The 19,563-nt window shown below is 49.8% G+C and overlaps 1 protein-coding gene across 4 annotated transcripts in view; it reads right to left on the bottom strand.

The window, feature by feature from the left end:
- The window catches only part of PLXNA4 (plexin A4), a 703,772-nt gene that overhangs the window by 197,568 nt on the left and 486,641 nt on the right, over positions 1 to 19,563 (bottom strand). For all 4 annotated transcript variants that reach the window (XR_007772140.1, XM_050936769.1, XM_050936771.1 and 1 more), the window contains exons 6-9: positions 18,790 to 18,913; positions 13,278 to 13,431; positions 4,224 to 4,323; positions 1,981 to 2,095 (exon numbers count right to left, since the gene is read on the bottom strand). Coding sequence is in view for 3 of the 4 variants with exons in the window: in XM_050936769.1 (XP_050792726.1) it covers positions 1,981 to 2,095; positions 4,224 to 4,323; positions 13,278 to 13,431; positions 18,790 to 18,913 (493 nt within the window). In the remaining variant the exon portion in view is untranslated. The remainder of the gene's footprint in view (positions 1 to 1,980; positions 2,096 to 4,223; positions 4,324 to 13,277; positions 13,432 to 18,789; positions 18,914 to 19,563) is intronic.

Genomic DNA, 19,563 nt, shown 5'->3' with positions numbered 1-19,563 from the left:
GGGTGTCATCTCAACATTGTCAATTTAAGGTTTTATACCTTACGAACCTTCACGGCCAGGAAGAACGGGATTCTCAGCTTTTTGCTGTAATTCAGCAACAGTCTCTGTGCCCGGTGAGTCATGAGATATCAGACCTTGTAATAGATACTGGTCCCTCTGGAGAGGCGAAAAACAGGCCAGCTCGGGTCCTTTACCCGCCAGGCCAGAACGCTTTCATGCTTCTCCTCACCACAAAGTCATGAAGTGGCTTTCCATCTGTATTCTCCTGAGCTCCACTCGCTGTGACTACTCACTGGGTTCCGGCCAGGCTGGGCGCAGCAGCTAGTTCTGGTGCTAATCCGTAGGGCCCAATACAGCCCTGTCTTAGGCAAGCGGCACTGAGGCCTCCCCTCGCCTTCCAGGGCAGCTGCTTACAGTGGTGATGGACTGGGAAATCAAGGCTCCCAGTAACCAGGAGCACAAGCCTAAAAGCCTCTTCCTTCCCCCAGCAGCCCCCCCTCACCCGTACGAGTGTGTCCTATCTTTGCAGCCCCCTTGGCTTCGGGAGCCAGGAAGCCTGCTTGTCAGTGAGCAGTGGCAGCTGTAATGGCTTCCATCACTAACGCTCCCTACGTTCCTGTCTTACATTCGGATGCAGGCCTCCAAGTCAAGCCTGGGAAAGGCTGACAACATATTATGTATCCGCGGCGCCTGGTCCGCCATGCGTGGCAGGGACAACAACCCAGCTGGGGAGAGCTCTTGGCTCAGCTCAGAAATGCGGGCACTCAGACGCTGACAGCGAGCCATACCGCACCGGCTGGCGGCAAGCACCTCTGCGCTTGATGCCCTGACAGTTTGAGAACGGACTCAAACACACAGCAAGCCCCGGCGATGACAGCGCTTGAAAACCGAAGCAGAGCACTCCCCTGATCGAACAGCCTGTTCTTTTATCCCGCCAGCTCTCTCTCCAGTGGTAGCACTTTGATCACCCTCACCTCTATTTCTGGCAGCTGGCTTCATCTGTCAGACATTACAGACAATACCCATGAGCGACCTGTTACCGTGCTAAGAAATTGGGGTAGCCAGCCACCCGGCTGGGGTTAAGTTATTTGGCTTTCAGCCTGATCTCAGAGATGCTGACCCACATCAGCAGGTATCCAGCGCACAGAGCAGCAAGGGCCGGGCTCAACAGAGTGAGGGGAGAGTAGGAAGAGGCAACAAAGTGAGGAAGGGAAGGGGAAGGTGAGTTGAGGGGAGCATGAGACTGAGGGGTGGGAATGAGGGAGGGGGAGTGACAGGGAGAAAGTTGCAATGAGGGGGTGGAAGGGACAGAAATGGGGGATGGGGAGGGGCAGGGAGAGTGTTGCAGTGAGGAGGTGGAAGGAACAGGAAGGGGGAGGGGGAAGGATAGAGAAGGTGTTGCAGTGATGGGGAGTAAGGGGCAGGAATGGGCGAGGGGGAAGAGGAGGGCAGGGACGGTGTTGCAGTGACAGGGAGTAAGGGGCAGGAATGGGCGAGGGGGAAGGAGAGGGGCAGGAAGGGTGTTGCAGTGAGCGGGTATAAGGAGCAGGAATGGGTGAGGGGGAAGAGGAGGGGCAGGGAGGGTGTTGCAGTGAGGGGGTGGAAGGGACAGGAATGGGGGAGGTGGAGCAGCAGGGCAGTGTTGCAGTGATGGGGAGTAAGGAGCAGGAATGGGGAAGGCAGAGAGGCAGGGCAGGTGTTGCAGTGACAGTGTAGAAGGGACAGGAATGGGGGAGGGGCAGGGAGGGTGTTGCAGTGAGGGGGTGGAAGGGACAGGAATGGGGGAAGGGAAGAGGCAGGGAGGATGTTGCAGTGAGGGAGTGGAAAGGGCAGGAATGGGGGAGGAGGAGGGCTGTTGCAGTGAGGGTGTGGAAGGAACAGGAATGGGTGGTTGGGAAAGGAGGCAGTTTGTTGGTTTCAGTCAGACATAAGCATTGCCCTGCCCCCGAACCTGGGTGTCCCCCCAATGTCCCTTCCTACCTCTGGCAGCTTGACTCGCCCTTCCTGGAAGGAGCAGGAACGGGGGTCGTGGGTGCAGATGTGGCGATATTTGCACCAGTGACACCGATAGGGGCTCTCCACACAGGACAGACACCTGGGGACAGAGAGAGAAGAACTCACTAAACCCAGCCAGCCCTCAAGAACCCAGGGAGCGCACACACTCCCTTGTCAAGGGCCCCCCCACCGCAGCCCTACGACTCAGAGGGGAGCACAGTCTCCACTGCCCATTCAGTCCTTGGTCTCTCTGTTGAGGCTGCCAATAAGGAAACTGGTTCATGCACGTGCCAGTTATGATGGTGGTTTTGGTCCGTGGCGGTGAGCAGAATGGGCACGGCCAATGCTGTTGTGAATCAGAGACCTTAGGCCTCATTCCAAAGACACCTCGGTAAACCCAAAGTAACTCCAGAGAGGTCAACAGAGGTACCCAGGTATTACACCCTGTGTCAGAGAACAGAATTAGGCCCGTTATGACCCTTATCTGCCTGTATAAAATGGCTCTGAATGCACCTTTCCATCTCAGCTTTACTGACCCACTTTCCAAGTGGAACAGGGTACAACTCTCTGGTGAGCACAGGGTTAATTTGGCTCCACTCCCCTCTGCCCTGGCACAGGGTGGACAGGGGGAGGGCTATCAGAGCAGCTACTGGGGAGACAAGCTCATCACCCAGGGTCAAAGGACAGGTCGACTTTTTTGTTTATTTTCCCTATATGTTACCATCTCTTGCTTTCTTGGGGGAAAGCCAGGCTGACTGCAACTGCATGTCCTTGCTCATTACTTCTTTGTGTCTTGTGTGGACTCACTAGGAACTGAACTGAGATCAGCGCCATCAGACGGTGGGACTCTCAGTTGCTCCCTGCTCACATGTTCATCTGGCCAGGATGGCCAATGCAGCTCCCACCCCTGTAAGGGAGGGTTTAAATAGTGCTACAGGGGGAATTTCACTAGCACTGACGTGCCATTTGATCCTTTAAACATGCATGTGTGAAAAAAACCACCCAGCCACATCAGGCAGACACCATTTCTCCGTCCTCTCTGAAATCTTGCTCTACGTCAATCCACCCTAAGCTCTGATGCAAAGAGCTGTTTTTTAAATCGGTAACAAGTGCTTACTCTGATAAATCAAATTAAAAATGGATAGCGTATTATAGTTTGTCAAGTCAGAAACCAAAACATGCCATAAATATTTAACATCCCATCACTTTCTTTCCTTTCCCCCCCCGGCTGCTGCGGGGACAGGGAAATAGGATTTGCCTTTGCTTGTGAATCACTGCGCTGCAGTAATTATCGCCTCTTGGCACTTCCGGAGCCCTGTCTGGGAAAGATGATGGCCTGGGCACGGGGGCACAGCCCATCTGCCTTGCTCAGGAACAGAGCAATCCACTGAAGAGGGGTCCGTCTTCTGCCTTGGCATATGAATCCTACATACTCATCTCCTGTGCAGTGACGACTCTAGTCCCACATCAGATGTTCTAAAGGAGAAGTTCTCGGTGGATTGGTCCAGACCACCCTGCTCTTCCCATAATGCTTAACAGGATGGGAGCTCCAGCCAGATCCCAGATACACAGCAGGAGGATCCAGGATGGAAAAGGGGTTCCTGGTAGGAAAAGATTATTCTATGGCCAATCAGCCTGTGGTATCAATCCAGTTCCTAGAGAACAGTGTCCACATCACACACAAAAAGAAATTTACCATTAATTGGCCCTCTGTCCATTCAGGGTCCAATCCTGCCAATACTTAGTACCGAGCCAGGGGCTAACTAACTGAAGTGGTCCCAGTGACTGGTGGCATGAGCAAGGATTGATAGAGCACAAGAGTGTGCAGGATCAGGTTTCACATGAGTAACCACTAAAGTCCATGTGGCCATTTGCCGAAGTTGTGACTCAATTTCCACTCAGTCAGTCTTCAGACAAATCCCTGCTGATGTGGTGTTTTGCCTGAGTACAAACCAAGTCAGCTCAAAGTCCATTACTAGGAAGTTTAATAAGTTGTTTCCATGTTGTCCCACATGTTTCCAATAGCAGGGTACCTGTCACCAAGCATAGGCTAATCTGTGGGACAGATGTTCTACCAAGCCCCAAGAGACATGACTGCAGGTCTCCTCGACACCTAAGTGGCCATCTCTGTGCTACCTGGAACAGCTAGGGTGGGCAGCTGGGATGGATTCAAAGCAGCATGATAAGGTTGTGAGGGGAAGATGCACGTCAGGGGAATACAAACTTACGAGTTGTGGACGCTGCAGTTGTAGAAGACAAAGCTGGTGCTGGCAAAGGTCATGCCTGTCTCCTTGGACTTGAGCTGGAGCTGGACAATGTGATGGTCTCCTGGGGAAAAAGCATAAAGATCATGAGAGGTGACTGGATGATGGTATTAATAACCAAATGAATCATTAATGGCCAGGTCAAAAATCTGCACCATCGCACAGCCCACAGCAATATGGCCAAATGGGATCAAGAGCTTTATGGCACAATTTTTAGGCCCCCAGCTTGGGATGTCTAGGACTTGATTTTCAGAAGTACAGAGCACCTCCTGCTTCCTTGGGTTTCAATGGAGGGCTGGGTATTCCACTGTTAGGCCAAAAGTGTCTCAAGCCAGATGCCCAAAGATTGAGGCACCAAGAATCAGTGGTCACTTAAGAAAATGCTCTTAATATTCTGAAATCGTATCCCAGTTGCACCCAGAGGCCCTAATTCAGATCAGAGGCCTGCACAGAGGTAGAGACAGTCTCTACCCCCAAAGAACCTGCCATCTAAACACGCAAGACAGAGGTGAGATAGGGAAGAGACACAGGCACAAAGAGGGGAAGTGACTTGTGCAAGGTCACACAGCAGGTCAGTGGCAGAGCTGAAAATAGAGCCCAGGCCTCCTGGCACCCAGTTCAGTGCTGTGTGTGTTTGATCTGAGCTGTCTGCCCCTAATTCAGATAGTGAGGTCCTGGAAACAGGGTCTGCCTTTGTGTTTTGTACAGCATTACTCACACTGATCGTGCGCGACAAATAATGACCAACAATACTACTTCATAACACTGCTCTGTTGCCACATCCCCTGCCTGCAGACTCTAGACTTCTCCACGCAGGAGGCTGGACTCGATCTAATACTGCAGGGTCTTTGCCAGCCACGGCTTTTATAGGCTTGTCTACATTTTAAATGCTGCAGCAGCGCCACAGTAGTGCTTCAGTGTAGACACTACCTACACCGACAGGAGGGGTTCTCCTGTTGAAATGGGTAATCCACCTTTCCAAGAGGCAGCAGCTAGGGTGACGGTAGAATTCTTCGATAGACCTAGCACTGTCTACATCAGGGGTTAGGTCGGCTTAACTAAGCCACTCAGGGGAATGAATTTTTCACACTGTAAGCGAAGTTATAGTGATCTAATTTCCTAGTGTAGACCAGGCATAAGACTGTACCTCAAATTGCTTATAAATGTTAACTAAACTAAAGCTTTCAATACCTCTGTGAGGGAGGAAAGAGAGAAATAGAGATAATTCTACCTGTCACTGAAATGCAGCTGCTTCTGGAGTGGAATGTAGCTGCTCTTAACAATACTATGCACCACTGCATGAATAATAAACTTCAGTAGACAGAAGCCTGCAATGCCACATGGTGGTAGGAAATAAAGCCAATGGGTAACATTTTCCAAAGCACCTAAGTAACTTACAAGCCTAAATCCCATTTCCAAAGGCACATATGCATTTGTGACTTAGGCTCCTTGGTCATTTATAGAGCCCTGTAAATCCATAGATATTCACTTTGTATCCACAGACCATTTTTGCAGATGGCAGATTGGATGCTGATACAAATACAGGCCTCTAAATATACGCTCTCAAAGGCAGAGAAGCAGCTTTCTGCAGCTCATAGCCTATGAGGCTGCTTCTCTGCCTTCCAGAGCCTATATTACTCCCAACCCCCTAGGGAGAAAGAGGAAGTGATAGATCAAGACAGGAAGCAGAATCCCCCATGCTCCTATCATGGCAGTTTAAGCAGCCAAGCAATTTTGGAAACCCCTTCTGACTTCATTGCCATTCCAGGTCAGTCAGAGAGAGAAGCCAGACTGACTGTACTCTGCAGAAACAGCTGCTCCCTCGCCAGCTGACTTGGTATGGCACAAATTAATCAATGGCTGGGCAACCAGAGAGCACCCTTGCCCTCCTCCTGTACACCTAACTCTTGCACCCCCCTTCTGAGCCCACGTGGGGAAACTGACCTAGAATCACAGAGCACCTGTCGTTGCTCCTCACTCCCTGCCACAGCCGAGAGGTGCCGGGGCTCAGCCCTGGCAAACCCTGACAAAAAAGCACTGTAGCCAGTGACTGTATTCCCCTGGCATGTTTCCACAGGGAGAACAGTGGCTGATGCAAAGAAACTTGGATTGGTGAACTCTTTAAACCACAAGTTGAGGACTTCAATAGCTCAAACATAGGTCAGGGGGTTGTTACAGGAGTGTGTGGGTGAGATTCTGAGGGCTGCGTTGTGCAGGTCAGACTAGAAGATCATAATGGTCCCTTCTGACCTTAAAATCTATGAGTCTATGAGACTTAATAAATCACAAACTAAACAGGCCACAGACTATTTTTATTTCATAGCTCAGTTTGTGATTTTGAAGCATTATTGAGGTGAGAGATTTGTTTCATTATTTTTAATGTAAAAAGCTATTTGTTCTGATGCCGGTTGTATAATCAGATTGATGTTTAAAATAACAATAACGATAATAGTAATATTAATGTGCACGTTTATTAAGCTATATAGCTTTCTTATACAGTACACAACACATGCACACAGATACTCCAGGTAGTGTGCTGCTGTGGGTGTGGTGCATATGTGGATACAGATAAAAGACGAATTGTGAATCGCGGGGTGAATACAAGTTGATTCCTGTGGACATGGATCGGATGAAGATCCACATTTCTGTATCCGCACAGGGCTTTAGTCATTTAGGTGTTTTGGAAAACATTATCCAATGTAATTTTTAGCTGTATGTGTTATCACATCATCAGGCTGTCAGCTTCCACAATGATGGGTGTGTTGGGGTAAGTACGGGATTATTCCAATTTTACAGAAACTTGTTTTATAAAACAGATTGTATAAGGTTGAGTGCACAAGGCCACACTAAGTACATTAATTTGGTGGTGTGCATCCATGTACTGAGGCTAGCGTTGATTTCTGGAGCGTTGCCCTGTGGGCAGCTATCCCATAGCTATCCCATAGTTCCCGCAGTCTCCCCTGCCCATTGGAATTCTGGGTTGAGATCCCAATGCATGATGGTGCAAAAACAGTGTCGCGGGTGATTCTGGGTAAATGTCGTCACTAAATCCTTCCTCCGTGAAAGCAACGGCAGACAATCATTTCACGCCCTTTTTCCCTGGATTGCCCTGGCTGACGCGATAGCACGGCAACCATGGAGCCTGTTTTGCCTTTTGTCACTGTCACCGTACGTGTACTGGATGCTGCTGGCAGAGGCCGTACTGCAGTGCTACACAGCAGCATTCATTTGCCTTTGCAAGGTAGCAGAGATGGTTACCATCCCTATTGCACCGTCTGCCATTGTAAATTGGCGATGAGATGACGGTTATCAATCATTTTGTACCGTTTGCAATTGGAAAGTGGCGATGACGGTTATCAATCATTTTGTACCGTCTGCTGCTGTCATGGGTGCTCCTGGCTGGCCTCGCTGAGGTCGGCAGGGGGCGCATGGGCAAAAATGGGAATGACTCCCCGGGTCATTCACTTCTTTATGTTTTGTCTAAAAATAGAGTCAGTCCTGCCTAGAATATGGGGCAAGTGTACTAGAGAGCCAGAGAGCACAGCCGCTCCAGGTCAGAGCCCCAGAGATCCCGCAGAAATGATGAGCTGCATGCCATTCTAGGGGGTGCCCCTGCAACAACCCACCCGTTGCTTCCCTCTTCCCACACCCCTCCTGGGCTACCGTGGCAGTGTCCCTCCATTTGTGTGATGAACTAATAAAGAATGCAGGAATAAGAAACACTGACTTTTTAGCGAGATAAAATGAGGGGAACGCAGCCTCCAACTGCTATGATAGTCCAGGGAGTACAGAATCTTTTCTTTAGACATGAAATGGGGGGGCTGATGGAGCTCAGGCTCCAGCTGCTATGATGAGGACGGTTACCCAGCATTTTGTACTGTCTGCCAGGAATGACAGGGAGTCATTCCCATTTTTACCCAGGCGCCCCCGGCCGACCTCACCGAGGCCAGCCAGGAGCACTCACGGGATGATGACGGTTTTCCACCATTTTGTACTGTCTGCCATCAGGAAAGGAAGGGGAGGGGATGCTGCTGTTCAGTGCCGCAGCACCGCATCTACCAGCAGCATGCAGTAGACATATGGTGACATTGAAAAATGGCAAGAAAAGATTTTTTTTCCCTTTCCTTTCACGGGGGGGGGAGAGGGGTGGTAAATTGACGAGATATACCCTGAACCACCCCGGACAATGTGTTTGACCATACAGGCATTGGGAGCTCAGCCAAGAATGCAAATGCTTTTCAGAGACTGCGGGGACTGTGGGATAGCTGGAGTCCCCAGTCCCCACTCCCTCCCTCCATGACCGTCCATTTGATTCTTTGGCTTTCCGTTACGCTTGTCACGCAGCGCTGTGCTGAGTCCCTGCTGTGGCCTCTGTCTATCATAGCCTGGAGATTTTTTCAAATGCTCTGGCATTTCGTCTTCTGTAACGGAGCTCTGACAGAACAGATTTGTCTCCCCATACAGCGATCAGATCCAATATCTCCCGTACGGTCCACGCTGGAGCTCTTTTTGGATTTGAGACTTCATGGCCACCCATGCTGATCAGAGCTCCTGTTATAACCTTAGTCCCAGATTTGGACCTTAGCGTCCAAAATGTGGGGGTTAGCATAAAAACCTCCAAGCTTAGTTACCAGCTTGGACCTGGTACCTGCTGCCACCACCCAAAAAATTAGAGTGTTTTGGGGCACTTTGGTCCCTCTGAAAAACCTTCCCTGGGGACCCCAAGACCCAAATCCCTTGAGTCTCACAACAAAGGGAAATAATCCTTTTTCCCTTCCCCCCCTCCAGGTGCTCCTGGAGAGATACACAGACACAAGCTCTGTGAATCCAAACAGAGGGACTCCCCCTCTCCGTTCCCAATCCTGGAAACCAAAGTACTTTCCTATTCCCCCAGAGGGAATGCAAAATCAGGCTAGCAATCCAACACACAGATCTCCCCTTGATTTCTTCCTCCCACCAATTCCCTGGTGAGTACAGACTCAATTTCCCTGAAGTAAAGAAAAACTCCAACAGGTCTTAAAAGAAAGCTTTATATAAAAAGAAAGAAAAATACATACAAATGTTCTCTCTGTATTAAGATGATACAACACAGGGTTAATTGCTTAAAAGAATATTGAATAAACAGCCTTATTCAAAAAGAATACAAATCAAAGCACTCCAGCACTTATATTCATGCAAATACCAAAGAAAAGAAACCATATAACTTACTATCTGATCTCTTTGTCCTTACACTTAGAAACAGAAGACTAGAAGGTAGAAACTGCTTCTCCAAAGCTCAGAGAAAGCAGGCAGGCAGACAAAAGACTTAGACACTCAATTCCCTCCACCCAAAGTTGAAAAAATCCGGTTTCCTGATTGGTCCTCTGGTCAGGTGCTTCAGGTGAAAGAGACATTAACCCTTAGCTATCTGTTTATGACAGCTCCACACTGGACAAACAGGAAATGAAATTCAAAAGTTCGCGGGGCTTTTCCTGTCTACCTGGTAGTGCATCCGAGTTCAGATTGCTTTTCAGAGCGGTCACAATGGTGCACTGTGGGATACCGCCCGGAGGCCAATATCGTCGATTTGCGGCCACACTAACCCTAATCTGACATGGCAACACCGATTTCAGCGCTACTCCTCTCGTCGGGCAGGAGTACAGAAACCAGTTTAAAGAGCCCTTTATATCGATATAAAGGGCCTCATTGTGTGGATGGGTGCAGGGTTAAATCTGTTTAATGCTGCTAAATTCTGTATAAACGCGTAGTGTAGACCAGGCCAGAGAGAGATCGCATTCGGAATAGCGCATCCAATTCTAGGCACCTCAGACCCAGAATGGATCCTTCAAATTGAAAGAATCAGAGAATCATAGAATATTAGGGTTGGAAGAGATCTCAGGAGGTCATCTAGTCCAACCCCCTGCTCAAAGGAGGACCAAGCCCCAACCACTGAAGAGCAATGAAAGGGCAATGAAAACTCACATGGAAAGATTCAAGAGGATTAAATATGTATGGCTTGGCCAAGCAATGACTAAGGACTGTCCCTCTAGATTTTTAAACTACATGCATCACTGTGCTATCAGAGCATGGTGTTTCCTAAGCCTCGTACGTTTTTTGAAATTTAGACATGTTGTGGTTGAACCGGTTATGGTACTCCAAGGAGACAGCTACGAATAATGGGCCAGATCTGGAGGACCTCACACAGGCAAACCTCCCAATGATGTCAGCAGGAGCTATGCCTGAGTACAGGCCCCAGGACTAGGCCTGATAAGTAGAAATTGCGCACAGGAAAATGTAGGTAGACTGGGCCTGACACCTGAAGTCCTTACTTCAAGAAGCTCAGTCAGTGGGAGTAAAATCTAAGATAAGAGCACCAATACGAGGAAAGATTTCCAGGTCTCTTTTAGATGGTGGACTCTTCTCAGTGGTGAGAGTCCCATCTCTTGGGTCATTTAAAATCAGCCTGGGGAAAGTTTACCATTGGAAATACTCTTTCATACGCCAATGGGGGAGCTGGACTGGCCGGGGCTGGCCAGGTCTTTTCTATCTCTTACTAATCAGAGTCTATGATAATTCAGGCCAACAAGTGAGAGCGGAGAGAAGGAGAGAGCGATATTAGTGTGGAGCTACTTGGACTAAGGAGGACATGAACACTAAAAGCTACAGCAATGGTGCTTCATTCTGCAGGCTGAGGGGGTCACAACATGCCCCCAGGAGGGGAGGCCGGGTGGATTGCAGGATGAGTGGCTGGCCTGCTGAGCCTTGTGGTGTCACAGGAATGGAAGGGCATGCCTGTTCTCCTTCGCTGGGGACTCATTTTCTGAGTGAACGTTCTGCCCCCATTTATTTCTGCTGATTGCTGCTAAAGGCTGGGAGCCTGGGTGGGGTGAGTGTGACCCAATGGGGGTGCAGTGCTACATTCACAAGTGATGAGTGAGAGGTGTAAGTTAAACTCCCTTACAGACAGGCCCTCCTTACACCTCCTCTCCTGAGTTGGGGTGAACCCAGGGACCAGCCTGCTGGGGGGACGTGCAGTACCTCAGGTGGAGGTTCTCCTGTGAACATCATACTGTGCTGAGTCCCGAAGCGGGTGCCCTCTGCGAACTCCACCAAGGCCGATCCCTGTGTGAATAGCAGCCCCGGGGGCTGGGAGGAGCTGCTGAGTTCCCCAGGGGATTGCCATGCTCAGGTGTATGTTGAGTCTTTAGGGGGTTCCCCGGGGAATACCACACTGGGGGCTCAATACCATGCTGAGGTCTCTTTTCCCCACCTAATCACATCTCTTTGCTTCCTTCCATGCTGCTCCCCTCTGAGCATGCTCTCCCAGAGCAACCTCCATGCACCACTCTCATCCCATAGGGAACACCCACTGCTCACAGGCTGCCAGCCCCCCATCCACAGCAGACACTGAGCCTCCCTTGGAGCTGACCCCTCCCCCCATAATCCAGCTCCCAAATCCACCCACTCCTTTTCTCACTCCTCATCTACCTGCATCCTCCGACCACTCCACTATCATTAATCCTTTCTGCCTCTCCACCAACTCCAAACCCCGCACACCTCCCAGTCGGCTCCCTTGGGCCCACCAGCAGCGGATGTTATATGCGTGAAGTAACTGCAGTAATTTTATGATGAAGGAGCCCATGTTTAATTCAAGGCTTTGACCTGGCTGGTCCTTCCACCTCTATTATTTTCCTCCTCACCGGAAAGATTCATTAATCAATCAGACCAAAGCAAGTTTGACAATTCATCTCCACATGCACTTGTACACACACACGCACACACACTCCTGAATACATTGTGCCACCAGCACTCGACTCTGCTGCCCACCTGCGGCCGATGGCTTTGACAGCTCTGTTAACTGCTTCATATTTAACAACTTTGCCAGTGCTCTGGGGACTGGCTGGCTCCGGGGGTTGGGAACAAGCTATGGAACCTCCCACCCCTCTCTTCAATCCACCCTCTGGCAGTCTGCACCAAGGGCTGTATTTTCAGAGGTGCAGAACACCAGCCATCGACGGTGATGGGAGCCGTGGGAACTCAACTGCTCTGGAAATCAGACTCTAGAAGTGCCCCTTTTTCTTCGTCACTCTAGTGTCACTCCTTTCGTTTGTTCGTGGCTCTGAGCCGGGTCCCTAATGGACAATGGTCCACACCAGAGAAGTCCCTATCACAAGTGCTGCTAGCTAGCATCCTTCTTGGCAGGCTAGTCAACAGCAGGCAAGGATTGAGTGGGAAGTGGAGACAGGAACTGCCTTCTGACTCCTTAGCTTACTCCAGAATTGAAGCGCATGTGGGGAGAGCTTGTGGGCCTCCAGGCATCTTTTACTGGGACTAAATTCACCGCTAGAGCTCACAAATAACACAGAGAATAAGAATGGCAGCTTCTCCCTGCACCTGCCCACCTGCCTGTGACCCAATTTAAGGCCTTGGGGGAAGCCTAGCAACATAGGCACATCTTACAGTGTCTTGCTGTGCAACTAGGGGGAGCTAGAGCCCTACATGCACCTGAAATATTGCGTTCATTTCTGAGTGCCCCATTGCAGAGGGCTGTGGACAAACTGGAGACAACAGAGGGAAGAGAAACCAAACGGATCAGGGGCTGGCATGGAAGGATAAGCACATCTGGCTTGGGTAAGGGATTATTATGGGAAAGGGATAGGATAACAGACTGCAAATACCTAAAGGGTGTAAAAGCCAGAGAAGAAGAGACTGATTTAGGGAGCTGCATGCAGAGATGTAACTAGGAGGAGTGTGATGAAATTAAGGAGGGAATCATTCAGGCAGAATAGCTGGATAAAGTACCTGACACGGAGATGTACTGGTCTGGGATGCAAGCCCCATCATTTGACATGGATAAGACTGGACTGGACAAAATGCTCGTAAATGTGCTGTTGCTACGCCAGCACCGTTAGGGCCTGTACGGACACATGCCCAACCAATAATGTGCTGTTCTCCCAGCTGCTGTGCTCTCACCAGCAGGTCAGAGGGAAGCAGCGCACCCACCCCAGTGTTCACGTAGGGAAGGCCTGAGACACTCACCGTTCTCCATGATGATCTGGGGCACCTCCTTGGCAGCTGGGGAGATGCACTGGATCTGGTTCCCCACCACCAAGCCGTCCATCTCGGAAAGGTCCTCGAAGGTGCAGTTGACCCCTGCTGACAACTCAGGGACGTTGTAGGTCTCCAAGACCAGCTGCAAGCAAAGGGGAGAGCGAAAGAGAGTGCTGAGCTCAATGACAGACAGATGAGGCCAGCAGAAGAGAATTACACTGGAGAGGTTGGACAAAGAGCCTCTTGCTAGATAAAGGATCCTCCTTCAACAGAAAGCAGCGACTCTGGGGAGTGGGGGATGGAATGCAGATGTAAACACAAGTGGCGTGTGGCTATGCAGGGGCGGTGGCTGCTGCTTCACCGTGCAGGGTGAGTTCAAGTCGGGTCAGTGGCGTGGCGTGGTGTGCTCGACATCAGTCATGCAGGTGTAATATTGGCAAGGGAGTCTTTGGAATAGGCTGTGAAGACTGGGGCTTGCTGGCCCCTTGGCACAAGGTTTCTGAGGAAGGTGACTATTACTCACAAGAGGCACTCTGCGGACTACAGAGAAACTGTAGTGCTCCAGTCTAACTCTCTACGCCTCCTCTCCTAGCATCACCAGCAGAGGGAGCTCTCTGTCACCAACAAGTTCCTGTGTATAGAGAGTCCAGTTACAGCCTTCAGTAAGCCACCAGTATCCGCTCCCGCTAGTGGGCCAGCTGAATTACTTCATTTTTACAGGCAGCTCAGAAATGCCTGCCCCGTTCGATCACTCGGTTACAGGAGCAGCAGGCCCCGAGGTCACGATGGGTTAGGGCACTAGCATCATAATTAAAAGGACACTCTGGAATCCCTGACATCCACTGGCTTTGCCACTAATAAAGTGTAATGAAATAAACAAATCAAACAGCTGGTTTCCAGGACATTCACGTTCTCACAAAGCCTCACTGGGTTTCTTACCATTTGGAATGGAAGATCCATTTTATATGAGGTCCTGCTTATGATTCTAATTATAACTCTGCTCTCAGTCAGCTGCATCCACCCCACCACCCCCACATGCCATGGTAATAAACCATGGCCACAAATATACAGATACCAATAGTGGCAGCAGGGTACTTCCACACTAGTAGCACAAGCCCCCTGCCAGCGATCTAAAGGCATTACTTCGCTCATGGTTAGTAAATACCAGAGCCTTACCCTTGCTTGGGCCAACCACTAGAGGGTGACATGATCACATATGCTCAACCAGAGTATTACATGCTCCCCCATTACATAAGCTAGTTCTGAGCATGAGGTCCGTGAGAGTCTGAGTCTCGTCTAATACCCAATCACATGCAGCAGGAGTGCAGCTACCGGGATAATGGACTTGTCCCTCTGCCCATCCATGAAGCAGTAGAAGGAGGGAACAAAAATCCCGCTCATTGCCTTCCCATGGTATGTTCTCATCACCCAGTGAGGTTCATTATGGGAGTTGTGTCCCTTCCCCTAAGGCATCCAGCATTATGCAAGATTAGTTATTCTTTTTTCTTCTCTGAGTGATTGCTCATTGCATTCCACTGGAGGTGACTCATAAAGTAGGAGGAGGGAGAGGCGCTTATGTGCACACAGACTGGAGTAAAACTCATCAAAATGTAGCATCATATCTGGAGTACCAAATAATGCCGTAATAGGATGTGAAGGTGTGAAGGCCGCTCTACAGATCTCCTGGATAGGGACTTGTGCGAGGAATGCCTCCAAGGCTGCTTGTGATCTTGTGGGATGTGCCACCACTTTGCTTGGCAGGGAAATACCTGCTGAATCCCCCACAAATGCAGGAAGTTATCCAAGATGAAATTCTGTGTGAAGAGACCAGGAAATCCTTCCTTCTGTCTGCTATGGCCTTGAACAATTGAGTTGACAAACAAAACTGTTTAGTCATGTCTATGCAAAATGCCAGCACCCTTCTAACATCTCACGTGCGCTGATGTTGCTCCTCTCTATTGGCATGTGGCTTTGGTAAGTAAATTGACTGGTTAATATGAAAATTCGATACCACTTTGGAGAGAAATCTTGGATGAGGGTGCAAGTACACTTTATCCTTAAAAAAGATTGTGCAGGGCGGTGTGAATGTCAGAGCACACAGTTGAGAGATAGGTGCAGTAAGGAACATGTTGTTAGAGGCTAAAATGGTGACCTCATGATCTTCAATAAAATTAGGTTCAAGTCCCAGGGCAGGATAGGTTCCTTTATTTGAGGGTACAACCTTTCCGGGCCCTTCACATATCTGATTATCATATCATTAGAGCATACAGAATAGTTATCTACATGAGTATGAAAAGCTGATATTGCTGCCAGGTGGACCTAGATAGAAGATATTACTAACGCTTGCTATTTTAGGTGCAGTAGATAATCCAGGATATGCTGGAGAGGACTGCATTGGCTAGGCTGCAGACTGACAAGACCAAACAAAAAAATGCCTCCATATTGACACGTAAGCAGCTCTGCTAGAAGGCTTTGTACTATTTAACAAGTCATAGTGAACTTGCTCCGAGCAAGACTCCTCTCTAGAAGTTAGTCATGGAGCCTGCAGGCCATTAAATGAAGGGTCCACAGGTTAGAGTGGTGCAGTCAACCATGATCTTGGGAGATCAAGTCCAGGTACAACAGGAACGAAATTGGAGCCTCCACTGACAGATCCAGTAGAGTGGAAAACTAGTACTGTCAAGGCCATGCTGGGGCTATTAATATAATCCAGGTCTGGTCCACTTGATCATTCTCAGCACTCTATGTATGAGTGGGATTCGGGGAAAAGTGTAGTAGAACTTTTTCATCCACAGTAGCAGGAAAGTGTCTGTGATGAACCAGGACTGTGGCCTTGTAGGGAGAAAAATTATTGGCATTTCCTGTTGTCCTTGGTTACAAAAGTCTATCTGGGGAGTCCCCCACTGCTGGAAAATGCATCTGGCAACATCCAGCTGGAAAGACTATACATGGTGACTCGTAAATGATCTGCTTAGGCGGTCCGCCAGCTCATTCTGCACCCTGGAAGGCCTCAAGGTTGATTGAATGGGCAATGCAAAAGTTTCATAGATGAACTGCTTCCTGACAAAGCAGGGAAGAGCGAGAGCTTCCTGGCCTGTTGAGGTAAAACATGGCTGCCATGTTGTCTGGGAGAACAAACAGGCCTTTTCCCTTGATGCGCAGTAGGAAGGTCTGACAGGCTAGGCAGACAGCCCTTAGCTTCCTGACTTTGATATGGAGAGAGAGATTCCTTGAGGACCCCAAACCTTGAGTTCAGAGAGGGCCCAGATAAACCCCCAACGCCAGGGCAGATGTGTCCATCACCAGTGTCTGTGAAGGCTGATGGTGGATAAAGGGAATGCCCACACAAACGTTGAGTGAATCAGTCCACCAATCTAGTGAAGTCAGAACGTGCAAGGGAACAGTGAGTACAGTGTTCAGATGGTGCCAACTTGGTGATTAAATGGAGGCCAGTGAGACCTGAAGAGTCCTGAGGTGCAATCTGGCATGTTGGACTACCTATGTGCATAAGACCATATGCCCCAAGTGCCTCACACCATTTCGAGATGCTGTGATTGGGTGAACCTTGAAAACGGTCACAAGACAGCAAATCGTTTCGAATCTTAATGTTCTGGCTTGGGTAGAGTCCAGCACTGCTCCTATAAACTCTATCCTCTGAACTGGACAAAGAGTAGACTTGTCTATGTTGATCAGTAGACCCACAGCTCTGAAGATTGACTGGATGAGTTGAACACTAGAGAGAAAGTGACCCCTGGACCAGACCTTGACTAGCCAGTCATCCAGGTAAGGGCAGACTATGTACTCTTAGTCTCCTCAGGAAAGCAGCTGCCACTGCCACATGTTTTGTGAATATCCAAGGAGCTGCTGACAGGCCGAAAGGCAGCACAGTCAACTGGTAATGAAAGTGCTTTAGTAAGAACCCGAGAAACTTTCTGTAACCTTGATAAACTGCCACATGAAAGTAGGTATCTCTTAAATCAAGGGCAGTGTATCAGTCTCCAGAATCCAGGGAGGGGATTATGGAAGCCAGGGTGACCGTGCGAAACTTTATCCCACACCTCTCTAAGGACACAGAATAGGAATGTCTCATGTATGACCTGTAAACAGTGGGGAAACCCCACAGATTCCAAAAAAGCCACTGGACAGGTGGCGGCAGTGACCCCTGGCCACTCACTCAATGGCACTCCCACCGAAGGCTCCCTATCAGGGTAGTAGTCCCTTGGCGGAGAGTAGCAAGAGTGGCTCTGAGAGTGGGAAACGGGAGCCAATCTCTGATTCAAAGGACCAAGGAGAGGCCACTCCCAACAGTGTCAGAGACCAATGCCTCATCAGAGACGGATGCAGTGCAGCCAACATTTCAGTCTCCCCCTTCAGCGGTACCGACGGACGTGCAGTTTGAGACAACTGAGGCTGACACAGCATTGAGTGCTGCACCAGTGTTGCTGGTGCTCCTCGGTCTGCAGATGCTGAGCAGAGCGGTCTCCTGCACCGCCAGACATACCAGCACCGAAAGGCTCAGAATGTCTCTCTCCAGTGGGGCTAGTACTGAGATGGTCTCGGGATGGTGCAGTTCCGCAGATGTAGAAGGTGCTCCCTCAAGCCCCGGACTCGATGATACCTGCCTTGGTGCAAGAGCCAACAGTGCCACAGAAGAGGAGTGCTTAGGTTTCTGCTGCACTCTACTCTTTTTCCCACACTCCTCTGTCTTTCCTTGTCTGAGGCGTGAGGCCTTTGCAGATTTGGCAATGATCCTGAATACTAGCTTCCCCGAAACACTTCAAGGTACTTGAGTGTGGGTCACTCACGGGCATTGGCCTCGTGCAAGAGATGCAGGTCTTGAAGCCCAGTGAGTGAGGCACCCCTTGGTACTGACTAATGGAAAAAGCCCCAAGTGGGGACCAAAACAGAAAACGTACACTCTCTACAGTATTAACTAAGATGCTATGATTCTAGAAACTGATCTGCAATTAATTTGCAATGAACACCCTGAGAGCACCTGCTAAGGTAAGCCAAGCAATGTCAACGACTGCCACAGGTAGTTAGAAGGAGCTGAGAGGTTTTGGGAGTGGCTGGGCCCTTTATACTGGCACACAGTGGCACGCAGCAGCAGAGGGTGCTCAAGCTGCCCTGTTGGGTACCACTGAGAGAAACATTTCTGACGACTGTGTGCGGGGCATGCACACACCATGAGTGGAATGCACATGTGCAAACACTTGAATAAGAAAGATCCCCTCCATGTTCCTAATTGGGAACAATCAAAGTGGAGACTCTCCTCCCTGGGTGAGACCCCAGTGTATGTCAGGGAGCACCCAGGGAGACAGTGAGTTCTGTGTAGACATCCAGCAGAGCAACAAAGCTGCTAGTCCTTCCCACTGAGCCTGAGTGCATCAATGAATGGTTACGAGTAACTAGGGACATAGTACTGACAATGAGGATGAGACCTCTTTAGGCGTCCCTGGAAGGAGAAGACACTGTGGAGATGAGGGTCAATCCTGCTTACCAGCACGTTGTACTGGGAGACGGAGATGTTGTTGGGATGCACGGTAAGCCGGACACACTGCTTCATCTCCGAGGCGAATCTCCGAGGCTCGCTGGAGCGCTCACACCGTTCCTTCCTGGTGCACCTAAGAGAAAGGGAACACACAGAGCCAGAGATTAACGACAAAGCCGCATGGCACGGAAAGTGATTGCCATGGGACAGAAGAAGAGAATCTCTGCCATGGGGGCTGCCACCAGCTAAAGAGAAGGGGGTCAGTGCCATCACCCCTTCACCACAACCTCACAGGATCATCTGACTGTGTCTCACCAGATTCTGCATGGCTGGCATTTAGCAATGCACAGCAGCCATTTCAGCTAGGAAGTGCAGCCCATATCCAATCAAAACTACAGGGGGAGTTTTAAGTGGGTAGAATCAGTGCACGTGCAGTGCACTTCACTGGGGGGTTATCTGAGCCTTGGGCTAAAAGCATCTGGTGCCGTCAGAATGCAGCACCTGTTCTGAGGGATGACGTAGCTACAAAGTGAAGCTACACAATGCTGTGTTGCAGGAGGTGCGTAGAGAAGATCCAAGCCCAGCCCCAGGAAAAGATGGACAGCTCTGGAGACTGGTCCTCTACTTACGGACAGAGCAGGGCAAGCTTCCCTCACTATGGAACCCTACATACCTCAACCCTGACCTCTGGCAGAGAGAGCTGCCCAGTCTGCATGGCACATTTAATTCTTGGCCTCTCTGCCCGTTAGTACCTCTTCTGTTGGTGACTTTTGGGATGTGGAT

This window comes from Gopherus flavomarginatus, chromosome 1, assembly GCF_025201925.1.
Source record: "Gopherus flavomarginatus isolate rGopFla2 chromosome 1, rGopFla2.mat.asm, whole genome shotgun sequence".
Taxonomy (NCBI): Eukaryota; Metazoa; Chordata; order Testudines; family Testudinidae; genus Gopherus; species Gopherus flavomarginatus.
This window is presented reverse-complemented; position numbering and strand designations above follow the sequence as displayed.